Raw genomic sequence first — 23,243 nt, forward strand, 5'->3', positions numbered from 1 at the left:
TCAAAATGGCGGATACAACATGGCAGACACTAATTACAAAAAACAAGGTATGGATCTGAAATTGGGTATCCTTGTTTTTGGTAATTTGTATTCGTCATGTTGGACCCGCTATTTTAATTTGTAAACGTTTGATATCAGATTCGTATTCAGTTAACTTTTAAACCTATACATACCACGTTTCAAAACAATTACATTATGGCTTCCTATTTTGTCCATGTTTTCGGGCATTTCGGAGCGTACCTTGTTCCGATCTTCAAATGGTCTCCACGCCCCCTACAGGCCCCAATCAAGCGAGTTATTTCACATTTCGGTGTTACTTTCCAAAGATATATAATACATGCACATCCTCGCGTACCACTTCAAGAACTTCCCTTGTTAGAAATTTGAGTAACACTTGTAACACACATTAATTATTGTGGTCGCAGTTCGATTAAAATTACTTCAATAATCATCAAAACTTATCACGATAAATATTTCAATAAATTAAACTATTTTTGTTACTTTTAAACTCTGTATTTCCTTAATACTTACCATTCATTTTCCAGAAATGGAAAATACACTTCAATCACTTATGGTTTCCTCACTTATTATATCTTTAGCAGCATAAATAAAATACGTTTAAGAAGCAAAATTAAAATACCGCTAATTTTACTGGAATATGCGATATCTTCAAATAAATAAAAGATAATCGAAAAGTGGAACAAGAGCTCGATAGACAATATTATTTTACATGAGATACCGTTATCACGACTCACTTATCTGCTTTCGATTTCCAGCCATTTAGAAAATGGGCATTTATTTTCGCGTTTATAAATGGCTGCAAACGGAAAGCTACAAGGTGACTCGTGATAACGCTATCTCATGCAAAATAATATTGTCTACGGCGCTCTTGTTCCACATTTCGATTATCTTTTATCTATTTTGAACATATCACATAATTACTGTAAAATTAGCGGTATTTTAATTTCGCAATGATTAGGCCTCTTAAATAAGTCTGATCACAAGATTTGTTATCATACGGTACCGGACTATTGTCCCTGTTGCATATAACTAAATATACTGTACATAAACGTCATCGTTCCATATTGACCTAGAAAAGAGGTATCTGTGTTGAGTATGAATAAACTATAAGGGAAAATGGATGTATGCTAATTGAGTTTCAAAAATCAGAGATAAACAGAAAGAAATAAATTTTCTTCAAGACACGACTATACAAAAAATCCATTTCCTTTGTAAAATGGTATGAAAATGCTATGACGATCAGACAATGATGACATCTGAATGTTAACACATTCTTTAGATTTCAGTTTCCTCTTTTTACAACACAACGGACCATTTTATTTCGCAGCCAGTTCCTGTAACAGCCTGTCATAATCTGTTTTGTCTTTTCTTCCCCGGTTTGCGAGTCTCAAGACAGGATTTAAGTATTTCCTGTGATGTTAAAGAATGCACGCATGCGGAAACAATAGTTTCTATAAGAGAAAACTTCTCGTGTCTTCTCATGTCAAAAGATTCTGTAACTTTAGTACGAGAACAAGATGTCACCTAAAAATCTGGTAAGTCAATTTGTATTAACATATGTCGACAATGGTTATGTATAGTGAAGTGTAATGGACGTTGTTGCTTATTCTCCAAAACTCATTACTCTACGGGTACTGAAACTTGAAGCAGAAATCCAATGTTACAACATTCTTGAGTAATTAGTGATCTTCTAATGTTACCAACGGTTAGGTAAGTACCGAATAAGCTTTATTACTCATGGTAGAGTACCATACCACTTGTCTCTAGCGAGAAAGGTTCTTAGTTCGTTCCCAGATTAGTGCGATTTCGTTGGTAAACATTGTGTCTACGGATTTTATCTGGGTATTCTCATTTCTTTCTAGTAAACTTTCGCTGTAACAAACGTCCGTATAACGAAATGTTAAGAATTACGAAATTATTTTCTAAATCTCTATTTAACGTGTGCTAAAACATTTAATTTTAACAAATTTCCAACTTTCAGTTGCATGAAAATTTCGTTTCTATTGCCTAATTTTTAACATTATTTATTTCAAAATATTATTGAAAATCGTTGTGTTTTATAATAAAAATATTTTTCTTATTACATTATTTTATTATTTAGATGATATGGTAGTCACTTTTCATACACGTTCGCGATCGTTCGACCCGAAAGGCGATTGGAATATAAACAATGTACGATATTACATTATATGAGCTTTACGGATATTCCAATGCAAGAAATAAGGAAGTAAGACGTGGCTAAGAAAGATTCTCTCTTATTATAGAAAAAAAATTAAAAAAGTAACTGCAATAATTACTCGTTTTAATGATTTATTCGATTACAAAGAGAATCTTTCGAGGAAATAATGAATGTAACAACCGCACTTCGCTACAGAGCAAAAAGTACTCAGCCGATCGAGCTGAAATGACCCTGCACAATCCTTAAGGAAATTGGATTTCAGTGGAATTGATTGAAACCGTGATAGATATTGTAGATATTGTGATCCTGAGAAAAAGTCTCAATGGGCACAACCACCAATCACTGACTGTTTGGCCACTCTTTTGAAAAAAATAAAGTATAACGATATTTTGAATTTCGATGAAAGTGGATGAAACTATGATAAGTTGTAGATGTTGTGATCCTGAAAATGAAATGAAATCTTTGAGTTTTACGTGCCACGGTTATGCCGGTTAGGCTAAAGGAGACGGTGATGATGAATAATGAATGAAATGGTGGAATGAAGAAGGTGGGAGGAAACGGTAGAAACCCCGAGAAAACCCACGCACACGGTATTTGTCCACCACAAAGTTCACTTGGTAGGGGCTGGGATTGAACCCGGGACCCCGACACCAGAGGTGAACGCTCTACCACTGAGCCACCGCGGCCCTCTTGTGATCCTGAGAAAAGTGTTAAGTTGTGGCTTATACAACATATCACGGTTTCAGTCTTTTCCATGGAATTCCATAACATAATTATCTCTAGCTGTTTTTGTAAAAACTGCCTCGTAGTGGCCAAACTGTCAGTAATTGGTGGTTGTCTCCATTGAGACTTTTCTGAGGATCACAATATCTACAACATATCACGGCTTCAAGCAACTCCACCGAAATCTAATTTCCATAAGGGTTGTACAGGGTCCTTTAGTACTCAGAAGGAGATCATTTATATGTCACACTTTCTCACCCTCTGCAGGTGCTAAGGATGTCTTTCCCTCACAATATGGCATCAGAAGTGTCACTATTCATCTCAGCGACTCGAAAATTATGGATTCGACACTAATATTGGTGTTTTATTATTATTATTTTTACATATTATCCTCTTTCCAACCCTAGGGATGCCTTATTTCAATGTATTTGTTTCCAAATTGTAATTTATATGAGTATAAAGTTTAGGAAATTGCTTCAGACCTTTATGCTACACCATTTACACATACATTAATTTATTTATACAGGGTGGACCACTTATCTTGATACAACCTTATAACTTCTATACTGATGGACATATATACTTAAAAAACGCTGAATTTAACATCCTGCAAATATTCGCAAAGTACTTTGCTTAGCATAATCTGTAATACAACAAGGTTACCAGTGTTGCCAACCTATCATAAAGTCGTATTTTTTCAAGTGACACCATGTCAGGTGATAACACTTTTAAAATCTAAATATAAAAGCAAAATACAAAATACCAAACTTGTCATCATGTGTTGCAAACTACAGACGCTATAATGTCACAAACACCTATAATTTGGTGGCCTCTACAGCAACTATAACTCAGTTGAGACAGATGAGCCAATGCACATTCAAAGTACCTTAGTATCTAACTGTATAGTCATGCACTGAGAAAAAAATTGTAGGTGGCGTACTTAAAAAGATAGGTTACATGCGTAATTCTGTAGTTTTTGGACTTAAAGTACAGCAGACGTATAACTGAAAACGTATGTTTTATAATACTTTCTGTATAAGCGTTCCATTTATACGTACAGTACTTTCTGTATGAAACAATGTAGGCGGTCAGGATCTCACATACAAATGGACGTATAGAAACATATAGCTGACGAAGGTAACATAAGTATATGCATGTGATATACAGAAAACTGCTAGATGTGAGACATCCTGCAACGGCATGATGTAACATCTAAGGGCAGTGCTTATGTAGCATACGGATAACGTATGCTCCGTACTGATTTCTATAGTAAGCAAGAGGATACTGTATATTTGTACAGTATATCGCTGTCCGGAGAACGGATTTTTCTCTGTGTGATATGACGGATTTAGAATGAATACGAACGAAGTTACAAGGGATTGCAAATTTTTCTTTTCTCAAAAGGCTTTATTTCGAAAAACGGCTTAAATAAGTACTTCATACAATTGCATAGATGGTTTTCAAAAGATGTGAAGATCACAATGCCGTTCACAACAATTTAATATCTCAAACTGTTTGAAAGTTAGCAACATTACTTAAAATTATGTAATTCCGAGATCTTATCAAAATGTACTATTGTAATATTATAGAAACAAAGTAAATCAAAAATTGTTTTTAAAAGTTTCCACAAATACTCCATTTTAAGCAATATATCAAATTCTCCTATCTTTTTCATATTTCCCGAACGGTTTGAGATTTTAAGAGCCCTCATCACTGCGAAATTAAAATACCGCTAATTTTACAGTATTTATGTGATATCTTCAAATATATAAAATATAATCGAAAAGTGGAACAAGACCTCCCTAGACAATATTATTTTGCGTGAGATACCGTTATCACGACTCATTTATCTACTTTCGATTTCCAGCCATTTAGAAAATCGGCATTTATTTTCGCGTTTCTAAATAACAGCAAACGAAAAGCTACTAGGTCATTCGTGATAACGTTACCTCATGGAAAATAACATCGTCTAGGGAGGTCTTGAACCACTTTTCGATTATTTTTTATCTATTTGAAGATATCACATAATTATTGTAAAATTAGCGGTATTTTAATTTCGCAGTGATAGAGAGACTTAAGTTGCTGTAAACGGCATTATCATCTTTATGTCTATTGAAAATAATGTAGAAATTCGATATGTTACTTATGTAAACACTTTTTTTTTTTTTTTTTTTTTTTTTTTTTTTAGATAAAGTCCTTTGTATAAAGTCAAAATTTCAATTCCTTGTACCTTTGTTCTATCATATGATGACCATGGTATTCGATATTAAGGTACTTGGTATACGCATTACTTCGGTCGTCTTATTTGTATTATTACTGTCGTAAAACCCTCGAAAATTTGGTTGTTTTTCGATGTTTGTGATATTGTAGCGTCTTTAGTTGGCAACACAGCATGACAAGTGTGGTATTGTATGTTTTCATTTTACAAGTAGATTTGAAATACGCAATAATCTGACTTAGTGCTATTTACAAAATGCAACTTTATGTTGGATTACCGACACTGTTAACTTTTGTGGCATCACAGAGTATGTCGAACAATGTAAACCTGCCGATAGTTGCGTTTTTGTTCATTAATTTAGGAGTTAGCAAGGGTGTGAATATTGAAGCATAACTATGGAACACCTGAAGCAATTTCTAAAACTTGCTACTCATATGACTTACAATCTGGAAACAAATAAATTGGGAATAAGGCTCCCTTAGAAGGTGGCGAGGGATGACATATAAAGATAGGCGAAAACTATCGATATTAACCGACAAAAGTACGAATGCGTCATGAAAATGCAGTCGAATCTCAACCGACGGAACGTCCCAGTCACGTGTTTTTCGATTCTCATATATACAGGGTGTTTCAAAACAACACCAACAACATTTGGGAGGTGATTCCTGACACCAAGATAAGACAAAACGTATAGACAAAACCTGGGTGCACAAATGCTTCCTCTCGGAGTTATAGGCTGCCGAAAACATGAAAAAATAAACTTTAAAGATCCATGCTCCAATACTATAGGATCTACCGTAGTCGGATGAAGGCTTCACTTAGGAACTATTATGTGCGGTATCCAAAAGTACATCTTTCAGAATCCTAAGGTACTCACGCATCAATTTTTATACAGAGAGTTTGGCTACGGGCATATAATTTGAAGTACTTACGAACCATCTCTATAAAAATTGATGCGGTCTGAAATTTCGATATTTGGATAGGGCACATGCTAGTTCCTGAGTGAAGTCTTGACCCGACTAAGGTAGGTCCCATAGTATTGGAGCTATGAACCTTTAAAGTTCATTTTTTCATGTTTTCGGCAGCCTATAACTCGGAAATGACAGATTTCTGCAACTAGGTTGGTCTATACTTTTCGTCTTATCTTAATGTCAGGAATCACCTTTCAAACATTGTCGGTGTTGTTTTGAAACACCGTGTATAACGCTTATTTTAACGTAACATTCTTCCTAAAGAATTGTTTAACGCTTACGTTTATTTAAGACGAACAGTTACACAATCAATGGATGAATAAATGCTGAGTGACCACTCTTACACACTTTCATTGTTTAATTATACATTGCAAATGAATCGAATACGTCCACTTTAAAAAAATATGGATAAAGGTAAAAGAAAAGAATCGGCTTGTTCAAGTGAAACACCAGCATAACAAAATAATGCTATATAACAACTGAACCCAGAGCTTCTGAACTTTTCACTTATGACGACACCCTATTAGAATATACGACAGTGGTGTCTTCCCTTATGTCCATGACGCACCCCCCCAACTGGCTGACTTACCCACCCCAATCCTCAGTATGAGAAATCATTAACAACCGGAAACCTTAAAACCGTTTTAACCATTAACCAAAATGGTCAGTATCGTGGTATAAAGGACAGAAGAAAAATTTTATGCATTGTGTTATCCGTAGGTGTTCTTCCATGAAAATAAATATTTCTTTTCGATTAAGTTTTACACCCCCTCAAACATATTTATATAGATTTTTACCCCCCCAAATAATTCAATGACGAAGTTTGCGTCATAGCCCCCCTTCCTTGTGGGCATCCCTGCATAAGGTTTTACACAAAATCCATTCACTGGTTGTCCATATATCAAACATCCCGGTATAGGGCCTTGATTCCTCGCAAAATCCATTTTTAAGCATTAATCATTATACAGTCGCACTTTCGTGTTCATACTAGGGATGGCCACAAAGTTCCGGTTCCGGCGGAACCGGTTCCGCTAGGAACCGATTCTTGGAGATCTGGTTTTCAGAACCGGTTCTGGAACCGGTTCCGGACCTGGATCCAAAAACCCGGTTCCAAAACCGGATCTTAGGAACCGGTTCCAGATCTGGATCTGAAAACTCGGTTCCAGAACCGGATCTTAGGAACCGGTTCCAGATCTGGATCTGAAAACCCGGTTCCAGAACCGGATCTTAGGAACCGGTTCCAGACCTGGATCCGAAAGCCCCCAAAGACCCGTAAATGAGGCATAAAGATCACCTTCAAAAGTAATGCAAAGAGAACCATGCGCTTGTGCCTTCCTCGCCCAGACACGCTTGTGCCCCCAGAAAAAAAAAATTTGGTACACCAGTGGGTGTTTAGCCAAATGAGTTGGCCAGTTTGTCTGTTTAACCAATGAGTTTGCCAGTTACCCAGTTTATTTAGCTAAATGAGACAAGCTGCCGCCGCCTGGGCGCCTGCCTGTCGCTTCCACCATTTCATCTAGCATACTGTTCACAGCTTGCCAGCAGCTCGGGTTTAGCGTAGGGATGGTCACAAAGTTTCGGTTCCAGCGGAACCGGTTCCGCGAGGAACCGGTTCTGTTTCAGAACCGGTTCCAGACCTGGATCCGAAGAACCGGTTCTAGACATGGATCCGAAGAACCGGTTCTAGACCTGAATCCGAAAAACCGGTTCTAGACCTGTATCCGAAAAACCGGTTCCAGACCTGGATCCGAAAAACCGGATCTTCTAGAACCGGATCCGTTCAGACCCGAAAACCGGTTCCACTAGGAACCGGTTCTGGCCATCCCTAGTTCATACAATATTAAAAAAGACATTTGGAGCTATCATTGAATGCTATTCGCATAACATTGTAGAAATTAATGTAGTGTTACATTATCACAAATTCTTCGCTCGTGATTTATTATTATGGAATGTATAATAAGAAATTTTATGACATCTTGATTGTACCACGCGACACTCAAGTTGCAAAACTTCGAGTTAACCGTTTAGGGACCGGTATTTCAAATCAGCCTTTCTTCAAAGCAGGTCCGTTGCAGAGAACACGAAAGTAAGAAGGAGGGAAGCGAGATCATTTTTGAGGTGAGACTGATAGGAGTTTACAACAAACAAGTGAAGGTCTCAGGAGGTTAAAGTGGCGGATCCAGGGGGAACGATCGCCTTCCCCACCAGAAGAGAAAACTTTCTTATTTTATATATAAATAAAACAGAGTTTGGAGCTCTTAAAAGTAGCTCTAAGTAGCAGTATTACAACCCACCGCCCCCCAGAAGTCCGTTCTGGATCCGCCCTGGGAGGTTAAAGTGATGACAGTGGATAACTCAGCCCCTACCCATAACCTAGCTACGAGCCTGCCTTAAAGATGAAAAAATGAAAAAAAAATCAAGCTGTTATTACATTGAAGTACATAGAATGATTTGTTTGACAAATTAAACGCAAATAAAAATTATAAACAACACTCGTTCTTCTCCTCTAGATTGTGTTTATGAACCACACCTGTAATCTAGAAACGATTGACTATTTTTATATGCCACGATCCTCTCTAAAAGTTTAGGGACGGCTATTAATCTTTGTTCACAGACGCAAAAGATTGACACCCTAAAAGGCATTCTAGCCTATGATTAGGCATTGAACCCTTTATTTGACAAATTAAACTCAAATTAGAATAGATTACAGACTTCCTATCTATTCATATTTTGTACTTATATACCACTCCCCTCCTCCGAAGAACGATCGACTGTGTGTTTATACGCCACACCTATCTCTAAACCATTAATTTCATTCATTCATCATAGGTATTTTGCCCTTATTGGCAGGTGACTTGCCGAAACGGAGAAGCTTCCATGCTGCACGGTCTTCTAGTAATCTTTTCATCTTAAGGGTCTTCACTACAGCGAAATTAAACTACTGCTAATTTTAGAGTTTTTTCTGTAATATCTTCAAAACAAATAAAAATATTCGAAAAGCAGAAACGTAGTGAACTAGACAATTCGATTTTGCATATGATACCTTTACCACAATTCCCCTATCTGCTTTTGATACAGGCCCATATCCACGGGGGGCTAGGGGGCCGTGCCCCCCTAAACTTTGGCTGGCCCCCAAAAGTTTCACGGTAGGCTTGCAAATGAACTATAATATGGTGATGAAGTATAATATGATTGAGTCGCCCCCCCCCTAACTTCTACCGGGCCCCCTAAGTTTTGGGCTGGCTACGGGCCAGTTTTTATATGCTGCTATTTACAGAACCCACAGAAAAAATGCTAAATCTACCTACAGTTGCAAATGGAAAGCAGGTAGATGTTGTGATAACGGTATCACATGGAAAATCGTATTGTCTACTTCACTCAGTTTCTGCTTTTCAAATATTTTTATTTGCTTTGAAGATATTACAGAAACACTCTAAAATTAGCGGTAGTTTAATTTCGCTGTAGTGAAGACCCTTAACGTATGATCTTTCTGCTTTTATATCGCCCATTAATTATAGCCTTCTTCACCACCTCCCTGTCTTTCTTGCCCCAATAACCTCTAGCACGTCCTTCATGATACAGTTTCTTCTCAGGCAATCTCCGAACCAGTTTTCTCTTCCTCTTCACAATGGTACCTAAAAGTGTTCTTTTCTCTCCACCATTTCCAACACCCTCTCATTCGTTTTCCGCTCGATCGAACTAATTTTGTCCCATTCTTCTCCACACTCACATTTCGAAAGCTCCCAGTCGCTTGTCATTTTGTGTAATGATTATGTTTCCGCCTCATACAATACAACACTCTACACGAAGCATTTTATGAGCACTTTTTCTCAACTCCTTACACAATAACATATGTTTCTAATGATTTCACAGAATACATTTTTGAAATCCGATCCATCATTTTGACTTGCCCTATATCGTGCTTTTGTTCACAGTTTTAGAGAACGTTTTGATTAGAAAAGATACACAATTACCGCTAAACATAAATCCTTAAAAAATTGGCAACTTTGAACACAGAATTGGCTAATATAATAGCCAATAGCTAAACTTCACTTTTACTGACTAAACACCATAAAATCGCTAATTTGGTGACATTTCTTATATGGTCTCGGTTCTGAAAATAGACTTAGAATAACAAATAATCAAGCAAAATTTAAGCTATTGTAATTACAATTGTATAATGTTAGCCACTGGAGAAAGATTATTTTATTTGAACATTTTTTTTTCTAATTTTCTTTTGAAGTCTGGCTTGTTTGTTGCTGTGACGCTTTTGCTGGTTGTCCGAGGAGATGATGGGCCAAAGGTTAAAGAGAGTGAAAATGACAATGAAGACGGTGACTTACAGAAATCAGCGGCAGGATATGGACTCATTGGATTAGGTATGTTGTCATTTATATAGCTACTGTTAACATTTCTCGAAATATAAAATGCGTATGCTGACAGAGCAGTGTTTACGCATGACCCAGAGCGGCAAATTTTCTAGGAAAAAGTTGTTTTTTCATACTTTAGTTCTAGAAGCTCAAAACTCACTACATATGAGTCTACTAGAAATCCACAAAGGAGAAACACAAGTCCTAAAGTGCAGCAATCATAAAAATAATTTAGCAGCAGAAGTTCTAAAGCGTAGAAGGACTTCAGAATCATTCACTTCAGAACACTTCAGAATCATTTAGCGACAAAAATCATTTAGCGACAAGGGCCTTAAAGCGCACAAGTCTTAGAGTCATCTTGATGATTTTAGGATTTCTGCAGTTTAGGAGTTAGGACTTGGGCCGAAAAATGATTTTTGACTTGTACATTTTGGGACTGCATCTAGATGATTTTTAGTACTTCTGCAGTTTAGGATCTGCATAGTTAGGACCTGTGCCGATAAATGATTTTTTGACTCCCATACTTTGGGACCGCATGTAGAGGATTTTTAAAGGATTTCTGCAGTTTAGGAGTTAGGATTTATACCGATAAATGGTTTATTGACTTGTAAACTTTTGGACTTCATCTAAATGATTCTTGGACTTTTCTATTTTAGGACTTGTGCAGCTAAATGACTTTTAAAACTTCAGCATGTTGATCACTTTTTTTCTAAAGAACAGTATAGGGATTCAGGACCCTTTTGATGTCCCTCCTTCGAAATATCTGCTCTGCGTTAACTATTCTACTTGATATTGTGAATTTGGGTTTTTAAAATAGAGAAGGCAACTAGGAATGCACGCGAGACGAGAGTGAAAATTTTATGCGAGACACGAGACGAGACGCTAGACGAGATTCGGTTAAGTCTTGCGAGACTTCTCGCAGTCTCGCAACATTTATGAATTACATTTAATTGTACATTTAGTGATTTTACATTTATTGAGTTATCTAAGTTGAGCGTTAATGCCTCCAGGAACAAAAAAGTGATTGAGGCAATAGACTTTTTATGAGATTTATTATTATTAAAGGTTGATTTTCAGAATTAAAGCCTTCTTTAGTTTCTAAACATCATTTTTAAAAATGAAAAGCTTTGTAAATTGGAAATTTATTACAGCATCGATTTAGGACTTTATTTTGCGACACAAACACATACACGTGGGCACGCACGAATACATGAACTTCTGTTTTTGGTCTGAAAAGCGAATAAGACTCCTTATTGCTGCGAAATGTGATATTTCTGTTGTTTCTGTCTTTTTCACATTACTACTAGCGATTAATGTTGGGGGATTTCGGGGAAATCCCCTCTCGTCAAAGTTTATCCCCGGTCCGGGTCGTAGAAATAACATGATATTTTTACATGGAATAAGTATTTTCTTTCTATATATTTATCAAAAACATCTCTAGTTCGGAAGTTTAATTAAAACACTGGTTTGGTAGGATGGCCCTATAGGTTTGGTGGGAGATGGTAGGAATGGCCCTATATCTGTCAGTAATTTTATTTTTTAGATCTGGTAACACTATAAGTTGAAGGCGAAAGTTGATAAAATGCGATAATGCAAGATTGCTACAAGCGCGAACGAACCGAAAGAATTGGGTCGTATTGTGTTGTGAGGAGTTCTTTTGTCGTCTACAAGCGCTTTTGGTGGTATAAAAACATCTTTATAATGGAAAATCACTCTTCAAGGAAACGACCAAAACGCGTAAATGTTGATAGTGGCGACGATATTTTAGAAGAGCCAAATATTGCTGGAGACCTCTAAGCTGGAAAACAATGTTGGATCCAGCAACAATTTATGCTGGTTTTGCTGTAAATTATGCTATTAATTTGACGAAAATTATGGTCCAGCAATCAAATTCCAGCACAACTTTTCTTTTAATTTGGAGCGGAGGGGATACAAGTTCGGATACCATGTTGAACTCTAGGTTCCGTCTCCTTAGGATGTTATGAACATTCATCCCATGGAAAGCAATGGCAAACCACCATGAATTCACATTGACAAGGGACTTTTAGGTCAAATAACTGCCTTCGGACAGAATATCACATCATTATTCATTAACAGCCATAGAATAACACATTGCAAAATTTTGACCCAGAATATATGCGAGACTACGAGACCATGCGAAAGTCTCGCGCGAGACGCGAGATGAGACTCAAAATTTTATGCGAGACGCGACCAACATTTGAGGCTGCGAGACGAGACGAGACTTTTCCATTTCTCGTCTCGTCTCGTCTCGCGTGCATCCCTAAAGGCAACATATCTCATAGCGTGTATTCATTCAAAAAGAATTCATGTGTGTAAATTCGTTGAAGTTTATGTGCTAAGAAGACGCCTAATAACCACCTGATTATGATATATAGTTCATGAATGAACATTTACCACCAATTAATAATTTCCAATACACTGGAACTATGGAACTACTTTTGAGGAGAGTTTACTTACTGAACGACTATGCACATTCAAGCTCCAATTTTCCTTTTAGTTTTGCATTTCGCTAGACATCGTCTTACCCTGCATCTATTATCGAAGGAGGACAATTATTCAGAAATTTTAAGTTTGTACGCCTACGTTTCAGAGATCTGGTGAAAGACGAAAAAAAGCATTCAAGCCCCCTTTCCTACCTTAGGATTCCCATTGTGCGAAACCTCGTCTTCTCTATAGTCTACGGTTCAGAAAGAACATTTATAGAAGATATGAAATTCCTAGATCTGACGGTTTCAGAGATCTGCTGATAAGTGAAAGATTACCTTGCTTTTATACATTTCAAGGGACCAGAAGGAAAATTATGTAAATTTGGAGAAAGTGTAAATTTCGGGAAATGAGGATAAAGTTGAAAATGTTCTACCTTTATATTTTGTATATGTTCCGTAACTTTTGCATGCAAAAAAATTGAAAGGGGTAATACAATATTGCTAAATAATGTGGACCGTGATTTACCTTGTTATAAATTTCCCACTACTTCGTCATACACTAATTCAGCATAAATAATGACTATTATCATGTCATTTGTAGAATAAATTATATTTAACTACTGACTAGAGGATATTTCTACATAGAACAAGTCTATCGAGATGGAATCGTATATGAAAAAGAAATAATTAAAAACTGGCTTCCCTAATTGACTAAAACATTACGCTGTAAATTTCCAGGGTATTATATCAAAACAAATGAAAACCATGTTTCTTTAATAAAATCATTATAGATTCTCTTTTGTTTTACTTTCGAGCAACGATAAGAGGTGATTACAGAAAATAGAATTCAAGATTTCAACGGATTTACACATTTCATGGTTCCTCAAAATACTGACAAAACATTTTTCGAAGCCACTCCATCTCCTCGTGCGCTAATTCTGATGTACTCGTACGCTCGGCTAGAGACCACAGCATGCAACATACTGCAACGATTCCGAACCGGTGTGTCGCGTAATCCCATAGGACGAGTCGCGAATTTTTAAAATTTAAACATTAAGAAGCATTTAATAATAATTAGTTAAAGTCAAGGTTGTGACAGACTGTATACTTCGTTTCTTCAACGGAAGCGCAGTTCACATATAAAGAATACCGCCTTTTCGTGTGGTGGCTCGTGCCATAAATAAGTTATCGCCAGAGAAATCTTGCGGAAAACACACCCGGTAACTAAATGGCCAACCAGAACCAGAACCCTCATTCCGAACGATTGACAGTTGCTTGTCAACTCCACGGTGGGACCTTAATTGCCACAGTTCCAAATACTATCCTTTAAGTTAGTGTTCGATTCCCTGTTCCCAAGACGAGCTTCCTTCTTCTTACATTGCCTGGCATCTGTTTCATAACGGTCATAGTATTGAGAAGAAGAAAAGCAGACACAGTACGTGTTAAGACGTTGCAACCCCGCAAAAGTGGTGAAAAGAGTGATAAAGGGAGGAAGAGACGCTGTTGTAAAAAATGAGCATGGAAATTTTGATGCCGAACTGCACTTCTGTTGAGTGAACGCACTATACCAGTCAATGCCTCTAGCGATAGCAACAATGCTCAATACTTCTCGTAATAGAATCACTACTTTATAGAAACGTCTAATCTTATACTACTATAATTTATAGGCCTATTATCATTATTAATTAAAAAACAAACAAACAAATGTGTTGTAATCATGGGCATTTAGTAAAGTGCACCGTCAGTCCAAATAGGTTGGGAACCACTGGTTTACTGATTGATGAAACTAGAAAATGCTATTTTTCTCGAAAACGGCTTTAACGTTTTTATTTTGCACAAATCAGTATTTCAGTAACAACTCTATATATAGAAAAGTCACTACTCAGGAAAAAATCTAGAAGGGATAGTTTATTTTGCGGGTGAGTTCTTTTTACACCACTCTACACTTACTGACAAAAACATTGAAGTCCCAAGAAGGATCGTCCAATTCAACTGCAAATCGAAAGGTGTAGCGCTATGGAGGGTGTGTAAAGGATTATAATTTTAAAGATTGGGAACATCGCAAATGACCACGAATGGGCAGTAATGTCAACAGCTCTGGTTGTGTCAGTCAGTTGTGAATTGGGAGAGAATGAGCCAGAACAGTACAGAAAGGTCAACAAACACACATAATACCTCGGCTCCGCATTAAGAAGTATTACCAGCATGTGACGACGCTCAAAAGGGGCCATATCGTCAGATTACACAAAGTCAGCTGGGCGTTTCGTGCTATTGCCAGAGATGTGGGGCATTCCAATATCATTGTGGAAGCCCAATGTTGGAGCCAGGGCACTGAGAAAAAACTTGTAGGTGGCGTACTTAAAAAGGTAGGTTACATGCGTAATTCCTGTAGTTTTTGGTCTTAACGTACAGCAGATGTATAACTGAAAACGCATGTTTTATAACACTTTCTGTATAAGTGTTCCATCTATACGTACTTTCCTTATGAAACAATATAGACGGTCAGGATCTCACATACAAATGGACGTATATAACATATAGCTGACGAAGGTAACATAAGTATATGCATGGGATATACGGAAAACTGTTAGATGTCAGACATCCTGCAACGGCATGATGTAACATCTACGGGCAGTGTCTATGTAATATACGGATAACGTATGCTCCGTACTGATTTCTGTAGTAAGCAAGAGGATACCATATATTTGTACAATATACCGCTGTCCGGAGAATGGAGTATTCTCTGTGTACATACGGGAAGATACCAACGTACGACGTGGACGTTTCAGTCGACCACGACAGACCACAACATGGGAGGATCTTTACTCTGTGCGTGAAGCGCTACGCAACCCTGGGACGCCTTGTCCTGCCATCTAGACACAAGTAGGAGACTCTGTGTCATTCCTTGCCATGCTTCGACAAGTGGTATCAGTTGAATTGCGGATGCACCATCCCCTACGTAGGCCACATTTAACATCAGTGCATAAACGACAAATGTAGAGTAGTGTCTTACTCGGGCAGCATGAAATTCTCATGAATGGCGACGGATTGTGTTCAACGATGAGTCTCGATTCTGTATTATGACAGATGACCAGATTAATTATGAGGCAGCGTCTGTTGGAGAGATCACATGCAGTCAATATTCTGGAGCGGAATACAGGCGTTACTCTTGGCATCCTGGATAGGAAGCCATCGCGTATGACTTCCTTCACGTCTCATACTAATTCACAGAACCTTTACGGCACAACGATACGTGGATGAGATTATGCGTCCAAATGTGTTGCCCTACGTTAAAAGAGGGTGCTGACACAATCTTTCAACAAGATAACGCTCAGCCATACACGACAAGTGTGTCTATCGAAGAGGCGGCTCGTGAGGGAAGTCACACTGGTAAAAGTTGAAGTTGTATTGCTTGAAACTAAGGAAATAAAGGTTGTTTAATGTATTAATTGTTGTATACAACTACCAGTGCATTCAGAAAATTTCCTCCTTTTAGTTTCAAGTGAAAAAAGCTTTAATTTTTACTGATGTGACTTTCTTCTTTAGCCACCTCTGGTCTATGGACTGTCTACGTCATGTTGAGATTCTTCTTTGGACAAGGTTACATGACATCTCTGTCTGGAAACGTGATCTCAAATTTTGGATATAAATAACTAAATATCTTAATTTGGAGGTAGTTTTTTCCGTGACAAAATGGACGGATATGTTTGAAAATAGTTACATTGGATTCGGCATACTTAAATTAGTATAGAAAGCTTAATTAGAAATATGTTCAAGTCTGGGGACTTTTTACTAATGACATGACCATTAGTTCTTTGTAGAAATCTCCGCTCGTCTCGATTCGTGAAAAGGTTTTCTCTTCTTATTTTGTAAATGTAACTTATATACTTGACTGTTGAAAGTACTCTTGGCAGAATTTTACACTTAGTCGGGCACGTAGCCAAGGGGGGGTCCGGGGGTCCCCCCCCTTCGAGACCAGAAATGAAAAAAAATATAGGGAAGGATGAAAGAAATTGAAATGAGGAAAAGAAGGATCAGCGTTAAAAATAAACTACACGAAGCTTTTGATTACTCTTTCTTATGATGAAATTTGTATTACTTGCAATACATGGTTGTGAGGTGAGCAAGATATCCTGGAAGAGTCAAGGAATTTTAAATTTCTAAAAAAGTTGCGGAATTCTCAGAATTTCCGCTACTAGTCAGGGAGATTTCAAGCTTTCGAAAGCATAGTGCCGTTGTGTAACAGCGTGGACATTTTTTATCGTAATTTTTCATCATCGCATCCTTGCAATATCAAACACGTTATTTCAAAAACACTTTTCTACTGCTCCTTTAACCTGTCATTTGAAATAGACAGTAGTTGACGAAATAATAAAAACAAAAATATATATGGAAAAAAAGTTCTGTTAACATTTGATTCAACAGAAAAAGGAACGCAGATATTGCAAGACATTATTGAGTATGTATTTTTTATAATAGTGAATATGTACTTTTTATAATAGTTGAGGTCATAATAAAACGAAAATTATTATATTTGAATAAACAGAGGAAGAATGTAAATACTTCATAATCTTTTTCAATACTTTTTTTTTATTTTACTCGAGATTTCTTCATAGTTTATTAAAATACTTACCAACATATCCTCACAAATCAATATGTTAATAGTAAAGTAGTTTAGATTGATCGATCTCCTGGGCCTTCAGAATTTCATGTCACCCTTCCCTCCCCCCCCCCACCGTTACGAAATCCTGGCTAAACAGATTAATATATGTTCCAGTAAAATTGTTTAGAATGATGGAGCCCCTGGAGTGATCACCACAGTATTTCATGTCACGGACCCCCCCCTCACGAAATCCTGGCTACGTGCCTGACTTAGTGAAAGGAAATTCAAATACTATACACAGGCAACTGTTGAATAATTAGGATAATTCAAGAAAAATACAAGTCACAGGCCAGGTTTCTTAATCGATGTTGATACCCAAATTAATTATATAGCTCTCTCGCGGCTTGTAGTGGTTATCGTAAGGCCTTTAGCATTGGAGACACAGTTTCGATTACCGGCGAGAGCTCATGTGGTTCGCATTTCATGTTAAAACTGTAGGTGCACCTCTCATATAGCCTCGGCGCTGAACGGGATGCTAAACTCACAAATCAAATCAAAAACAAATGAATATAATAAAAAAGTATTCATAACACAGAAATATTAGCAACGTATTTGAGTGAGGCAAATCTTCGGAGTATATGAATTGCAAAAATACTTCTGACCAAACTTCCGACCTTTAACAGGACTCATTAAATTACTTGTCTAATCTCGACTCGAACACCACAGAGTATTGTTAGAATTTGTAGTTCCGTCTCGTGGGCAAAACCAGTAGTGAAAATGTAGAGTGTGCTTGCGTGCTTTAGTTTAACGTCCTACTATTATGCACCAAGTCTAAGGCTAGTTTTAGACGGAAGAATTTATTGTAGCATTTCTCGTAGCAAAAATTGTATCATCGATATCCTACAGTGTAAAGTAGCAAATGCTATAGCATTTCCCATGCCATGGCATATCCTATGGCATTTCTTGTCGATAGAACCTGCTCTATTTCGTAGCATTTTCCTCAACATTTCTGGTCCAATTGCAGCGCCGTGGTGTGTTAAAAAGAAGCGAAAGATTTTGTGCCAAATATCCATGCTCTTTGTTTTGAAAAAAAAATATGAAATCTTTGAGTTTTACGTCCCACGGTTATGCCGGTTAGGCTAAAGGAGACGGTGATTATGAGAGATGAGTGAAATGGTGGAATGAAGAAAGTGGGAGGAAACGGGAGAACCCCGAGAAAACCCACGAGCACGGTGTTTGTTCACCACAAAGTTCACTTGGCGGGGGCTGGGATCGAACCCGGGACCCCAAGCACCAGAGGTGAACGCTCTACCACTGAGCCACCGCGCCCCCCACTCTTGGATTTGTGTGGGAAATTGAATTGTAGTAAATAAAAATGAGTTGGAGTAGGGATGCCCTTTGTCCATATACTTCTTTGTGATTTTCGTTTTTTAATATGACCGTCGAGAACTGTTGTTACAATTACTATAGCTTTAGCTACCTCACGCTTAATTTCGGAGCCATAATTGCGCTCTTCTCCAGTGATTTCTTTGCTACGTCACGACAAGATGCTTATCAAAAGGCTACAGTGTATAAGCACCATATACTTTTGATGCCATAGAATATTATATGAAATTTTTGGCAGCACATCTGCTACAAGAAAAGCTACGATAAATGCTTCCGTCTGAAACTAGCCTAAAAGAGACGGTGATGATATGGATGATAATGATGAAATGACGAAAGCGGCAGGAAACGGGAGAACCCCAAGAAAACCCACGCACACAATATTTGTCTACGACAAAACCTACTTACCTGGAGTTAGTTTCGAATTAGGGATCCCTCTCAATCACCATACCCTTCAACGTACTTCCCTCTACTGTCAATACACGTTGCCATCTTTTCTTCCAATTTTGGAACGCCCGCTTGAAATAACTTTTTTTTTTCGATTGCCTGCAGTACTCTCGTCGCATTTTTCTGAATTTTCTCTATGGACCGAAAACGACTTCTTTGAAAGCGGTTTTAAGTTTGAGAAATAGAAAAAAAAGCCTTTGGAAGCCAAGTTCGGAGAATAGGATGCATGGGACTCAACGAAAGAGCGATATTTCCCCAGATAATTTGTATATTTTCAAATCAGGATTTGATGGCAAGATCCTACACTTATGCTTACGTCTTCAGGAACCTCATGGACAGTTAAACGTTGATTTTTCACAAACCACAGCTTGCATAATTTCAAGATGTTGGTCGACTGTTGACGTTGAAAGTCGTCCGGTCTTTGTGTCTTCGGAAACTGAACTTCTGTCCTCCTTAAAACGCTTGAACCAATCATAGCACTACGTTCGGCTCATACAGCCATCCTTGAATGCTTGGTTTAAACATTTGGAATGTTCCCTCGAAAGTTTCTCCCAGTTTTGAACGAAATCTCACACAGACGCATTGTTCCTCTAACCCCTTCATTGCTGGTTTTTCACTAATCCGACTAGCCTAACACATGATCTCACTCAATCGGTAGTTGTTTGCAACTAACGCATAGATCTTTACCACATTTATCACTTAAGTGCCCACGGTATCCGGAGCGCGCAGATGTTGGCCTGCTATTTACAAAGTTTAATCTTTTCTGAACACATCTGGTATATATACTTAGGTGTAAATATCACGTAGCAGACCGTAGCCAGAACACTAAACCAGGAAGAGGACCTAGATCATTTTTAGGGAGCTAATTTTAGTTTATCTTACACACCAACGAAGAAGTGGAAATTTAAGGAGATGACTCAAAGTGGCCATCCCCTAGCTACGAGTCTCGGTCTAAGAAGTATGGAACCTTTCGTGCTCGAGATGACTTTAGAATCCCAAATGTCAGGGTATATGAATCGCAGCGAGTCTGGTCTAACATCATTTCACAGCTGTCAGTTGAAGCTAGTAGATTTGCCAAATTTTAGGAATTCCTTTAATTATACGTAAGGATGCGTCATGCAGATGAGTGATCTTACCGCAAAACTGCACTACATTTTACAATTTTATTTTGATAAAGGAGACAACGTTGCACAGACCCACAAATAAACTTGTAGTGATTATGAGTAAGATATGTTATCAAAACCAACAGCCTAAATATGGTTCATTCGTTTTTCTTCTGGAAATTTCGATGCCCAGATGCTCCTAGCTCTATCATCAAAGAGCGTTAAACCATTTGGTGGAAAGCTGGCTACAAAAATAAGCTTAAGGTTTGGATGCCATATGATCTTAACAAAAAAAAAAAAAAAAAGCTCGAATTTCTATCTGCGACTCCCTACTGAAATGGAACGAACTCAAGCCATTTCTGAAGCAGTTGATCACGACTGACGAAACGTAAATAACCTACTACAATAAAATGCGAAAATGATCGTGATTGAAGTGAGGAAAAGTTTCACAGTCTGTGACAAAGCCCACACTCATGCCCAGGAAAGCTATGCTCTGTTTAGATTGGAAGGGTATCGTGCATCACGAGCTGCTACCGACGGGCAGAAAGATAAACTTGGATCTCTACTGTCGACAATTAGTACGACTGCGCCTAGTAATTCAAAACGAACGGTAGGAACTGGTAGCAGAAAGAGTGGTGCCGTGTACCATGCTCTACATTTTGAACGCCAGACAGCATACATCTTGAACGAACTATCAGATATTGAAAGAACTTAGCTGGGAGCCTTCAACGCATCCACCGTACAGCCCAGACCTGGCACCGTCAAATTATAATTTGATACGATCTCTGCAGACTTCCTTGAATGGCGTTACTTTCGAAACAAGGCTGTGAAAATCACTTCTCAAATTTATTTCATGTCCACAAGAATAGGAATAATGTGGAAGCATTACAAGTGCTATAAAAAAGTCTATACTTGTTGATAATTCTTGTAGTTACAATAATATTTGTACAGAAATTAAGTTGTCTCTATCACAAGAGTTATTTCCTATATATCATTTCCTATATGAAACACTGCAAAAAACACTATAAGAAACTTGTAAACAAAGCCAGAGGCGTACACAGGGGAGGGATCCGGAATCCCACGAAATCCGGACTTTGCTGTAAATGTTGTCTAATTTTAGGGGTAATTTTACAAAATTTATTACCGACATAATTTATCCCTATATTGAGTTTTTACTCCCCAAAAGTTTTGAACTACTCCAAGAATAAATCCTGAGTACGTCCCTGAATACAACATACAAACGCGATTAAGCTGCTGCTTGTAGTGGCCAGCTAGCACAAGTTAGTGTGATTGTTTCGTGTTTTTCGCAAGAATAATCGTTTTTATGAGTGAGCACAATCGCTTCGCGCATGCACATTACGAATTCACAACATGGAGTGTTTTCCATTTTTTCCCTGCTTCGATATAAAGTGTACACATATAATCAATCTGTACGTAATTATTTGGGCATGTGTAAGGGAAATGAGAGTGAAATATGTCTTAGGATATCGTTTAAAGGATGAAAAGTACAGTTTGATGCTTATTTCTGCATAAATAATATTTTCTTGATACATCTGTTTGCATCCATATTATTAATTATTTAGGCATGCACCAGGCAAATAAGAATGCAGAATGATGTAGAGCATAATTTCAAGCAAGTGAAGTAAAATTTGATTTTGAATAATTTGACGGATAGTTGTAAATCTGCACGAATTTTCCATCATTATGAAAAGTCATAATACGAGAAAAAACTGAATTGTTTGGGGCACTCCCAAGGGCTCCCATGTTGTGGTTTCCAAGGGGGCAAGTATAAGCGACGTTTCAAAAAGTTTTAAATTTTGCTGTAACTAATGTAAAAAATCTATTGGATTTTCGAAATTCTGAAGTACAATTTCCTCTAAGGGGGGCAAGCGCCCCAACTTACCCCTTCTGATGGGCGTCCTCGGGCACTCCTACAAAATTAGTACAATGACGACCACGATGTTCATTAATCGTGTTATATAGTACTCGTATTATATAGATTACAATACCAAATAATAAGTTCTCTACTTACCTGATTTGGCGGTCTCCAGTAAGGCCACGGCGAAATTTCCAAGTAGTCCCAGGGTACACACGGTGCCCAATCCGCATTGGGGAACATTTGATTCATATAATAATAGTAATAATAATCTTGGTACGCGTAATAATCTTCGTACCAATTCTGCATTTTTCCCGATTTTCACTCACAAAGACGCACCTCTAGAAAAAGACAAATTGCAATTTGCAAATTGTAAACGATCAAACGGAAAAATGTAGAAACGATTTCAAATCCGATTACTTTTTACCGAACAAAAGAGCAACGATATTTTCTGAACCAACAACCAATCAGCACATATCACAGAATATCAACCACTTTCGAGGTACCTTATTCATGAGGTGCAGATCGTGTATCCGAATCGCCAATGTTCTGAATTGTAGCTTGTTTAGTTGTTTATTTCTTTTCTACAGGGATTCAAGAGAGAGATGTACTGTCAAACTATTTCTTTGTAAACTGATATTTTCATGATAAAGTTATCCCTGATGTGAATATGTATTTTTCTCCTTATTAAGTATGAGCCCTTGAATCCATCTTTTGAGATGTTATATCCAAATTGTCGATAATTATTGGCAGATGCTCCTGTCGTAGAAAATTAGCTATAGAATAAGATTTTCTTTTATAAAGTTGACTAATGTTTCTAAAAGATTCCAGATGACTGGCTATCTTAAGTTAATTATGGCAACTGAAATTAAACCATGGAAGTGTAATGTAGGTAAATATGT

The 23,243-nt window shown here is 37.6% G+C and overlaps 2 protein-coding genes across 4 annotated transcripts in view; one reads left to right on the forward strand and one right to left on the reverse strand.

The window, feature by feature from the left end:
- LOC145669565 (maternal effect protein oskar-like) overlaps window positions 1-22,771 on the reverse strand; it is a 142,065-nt gene extending 119,294 nt beyond the window's left edge. The window contains exon 1 of the mRNA XM_081737776.1: window positions 22,498-22,771. Coding sequence (XP_081593902.1) covers window positions 22,498-22,650 — 153 coding nt within the window. The 5' untranslated portion in view covers window positions 22,651-22,771. The remainder of the gene's footprint in view (window positions 1-22,497) is intronic.
- LOC145669566 (uncharacterized) overlaps window positions 1-23,243 on the forward strand; it is a 45,471-nt gene that overhangs the window by 16,528 nt on the left and 5,700 nt on the right. The window contains exons 1-2 of one of the 3 annotated variants that reach the window (XM_081737780.1): window positions 1,408-1,556; window positions 10,356-10,491. In XM_081737780.1, coding sequence (XP_081593906.1) covers window positions 1,539-1,556; window positions 10,356-10,491 — 154 coding nt within the window. In that variant the 5' untranslated portion in view covers window positions 1,408-1,538. Of the gene's footprint in view, window positions 1-1,407; window positions 1,557-10,353; window positions 10,492-23,243 lie in introns of those variants that run through there. The other 2 variants (XM_081737779.1, XM_081737778.1) reach the window with 2 other exon arrangements.

The sequence above is a fragment of the Thermobia domestica genome, chromosome 14 (genome assembly GCF_964235325.1).
Source record: "Thermobia domestica chromosome 14, izTheDome1.hap1.1, whole genome shotgun sequence".
NCBI classification, from domain to species: Eukaryota; Metazoa; Arthropoda; class Insecta; order Zygentoma; family Lepismatidae; genus Thermobia; species Thermobia domestica.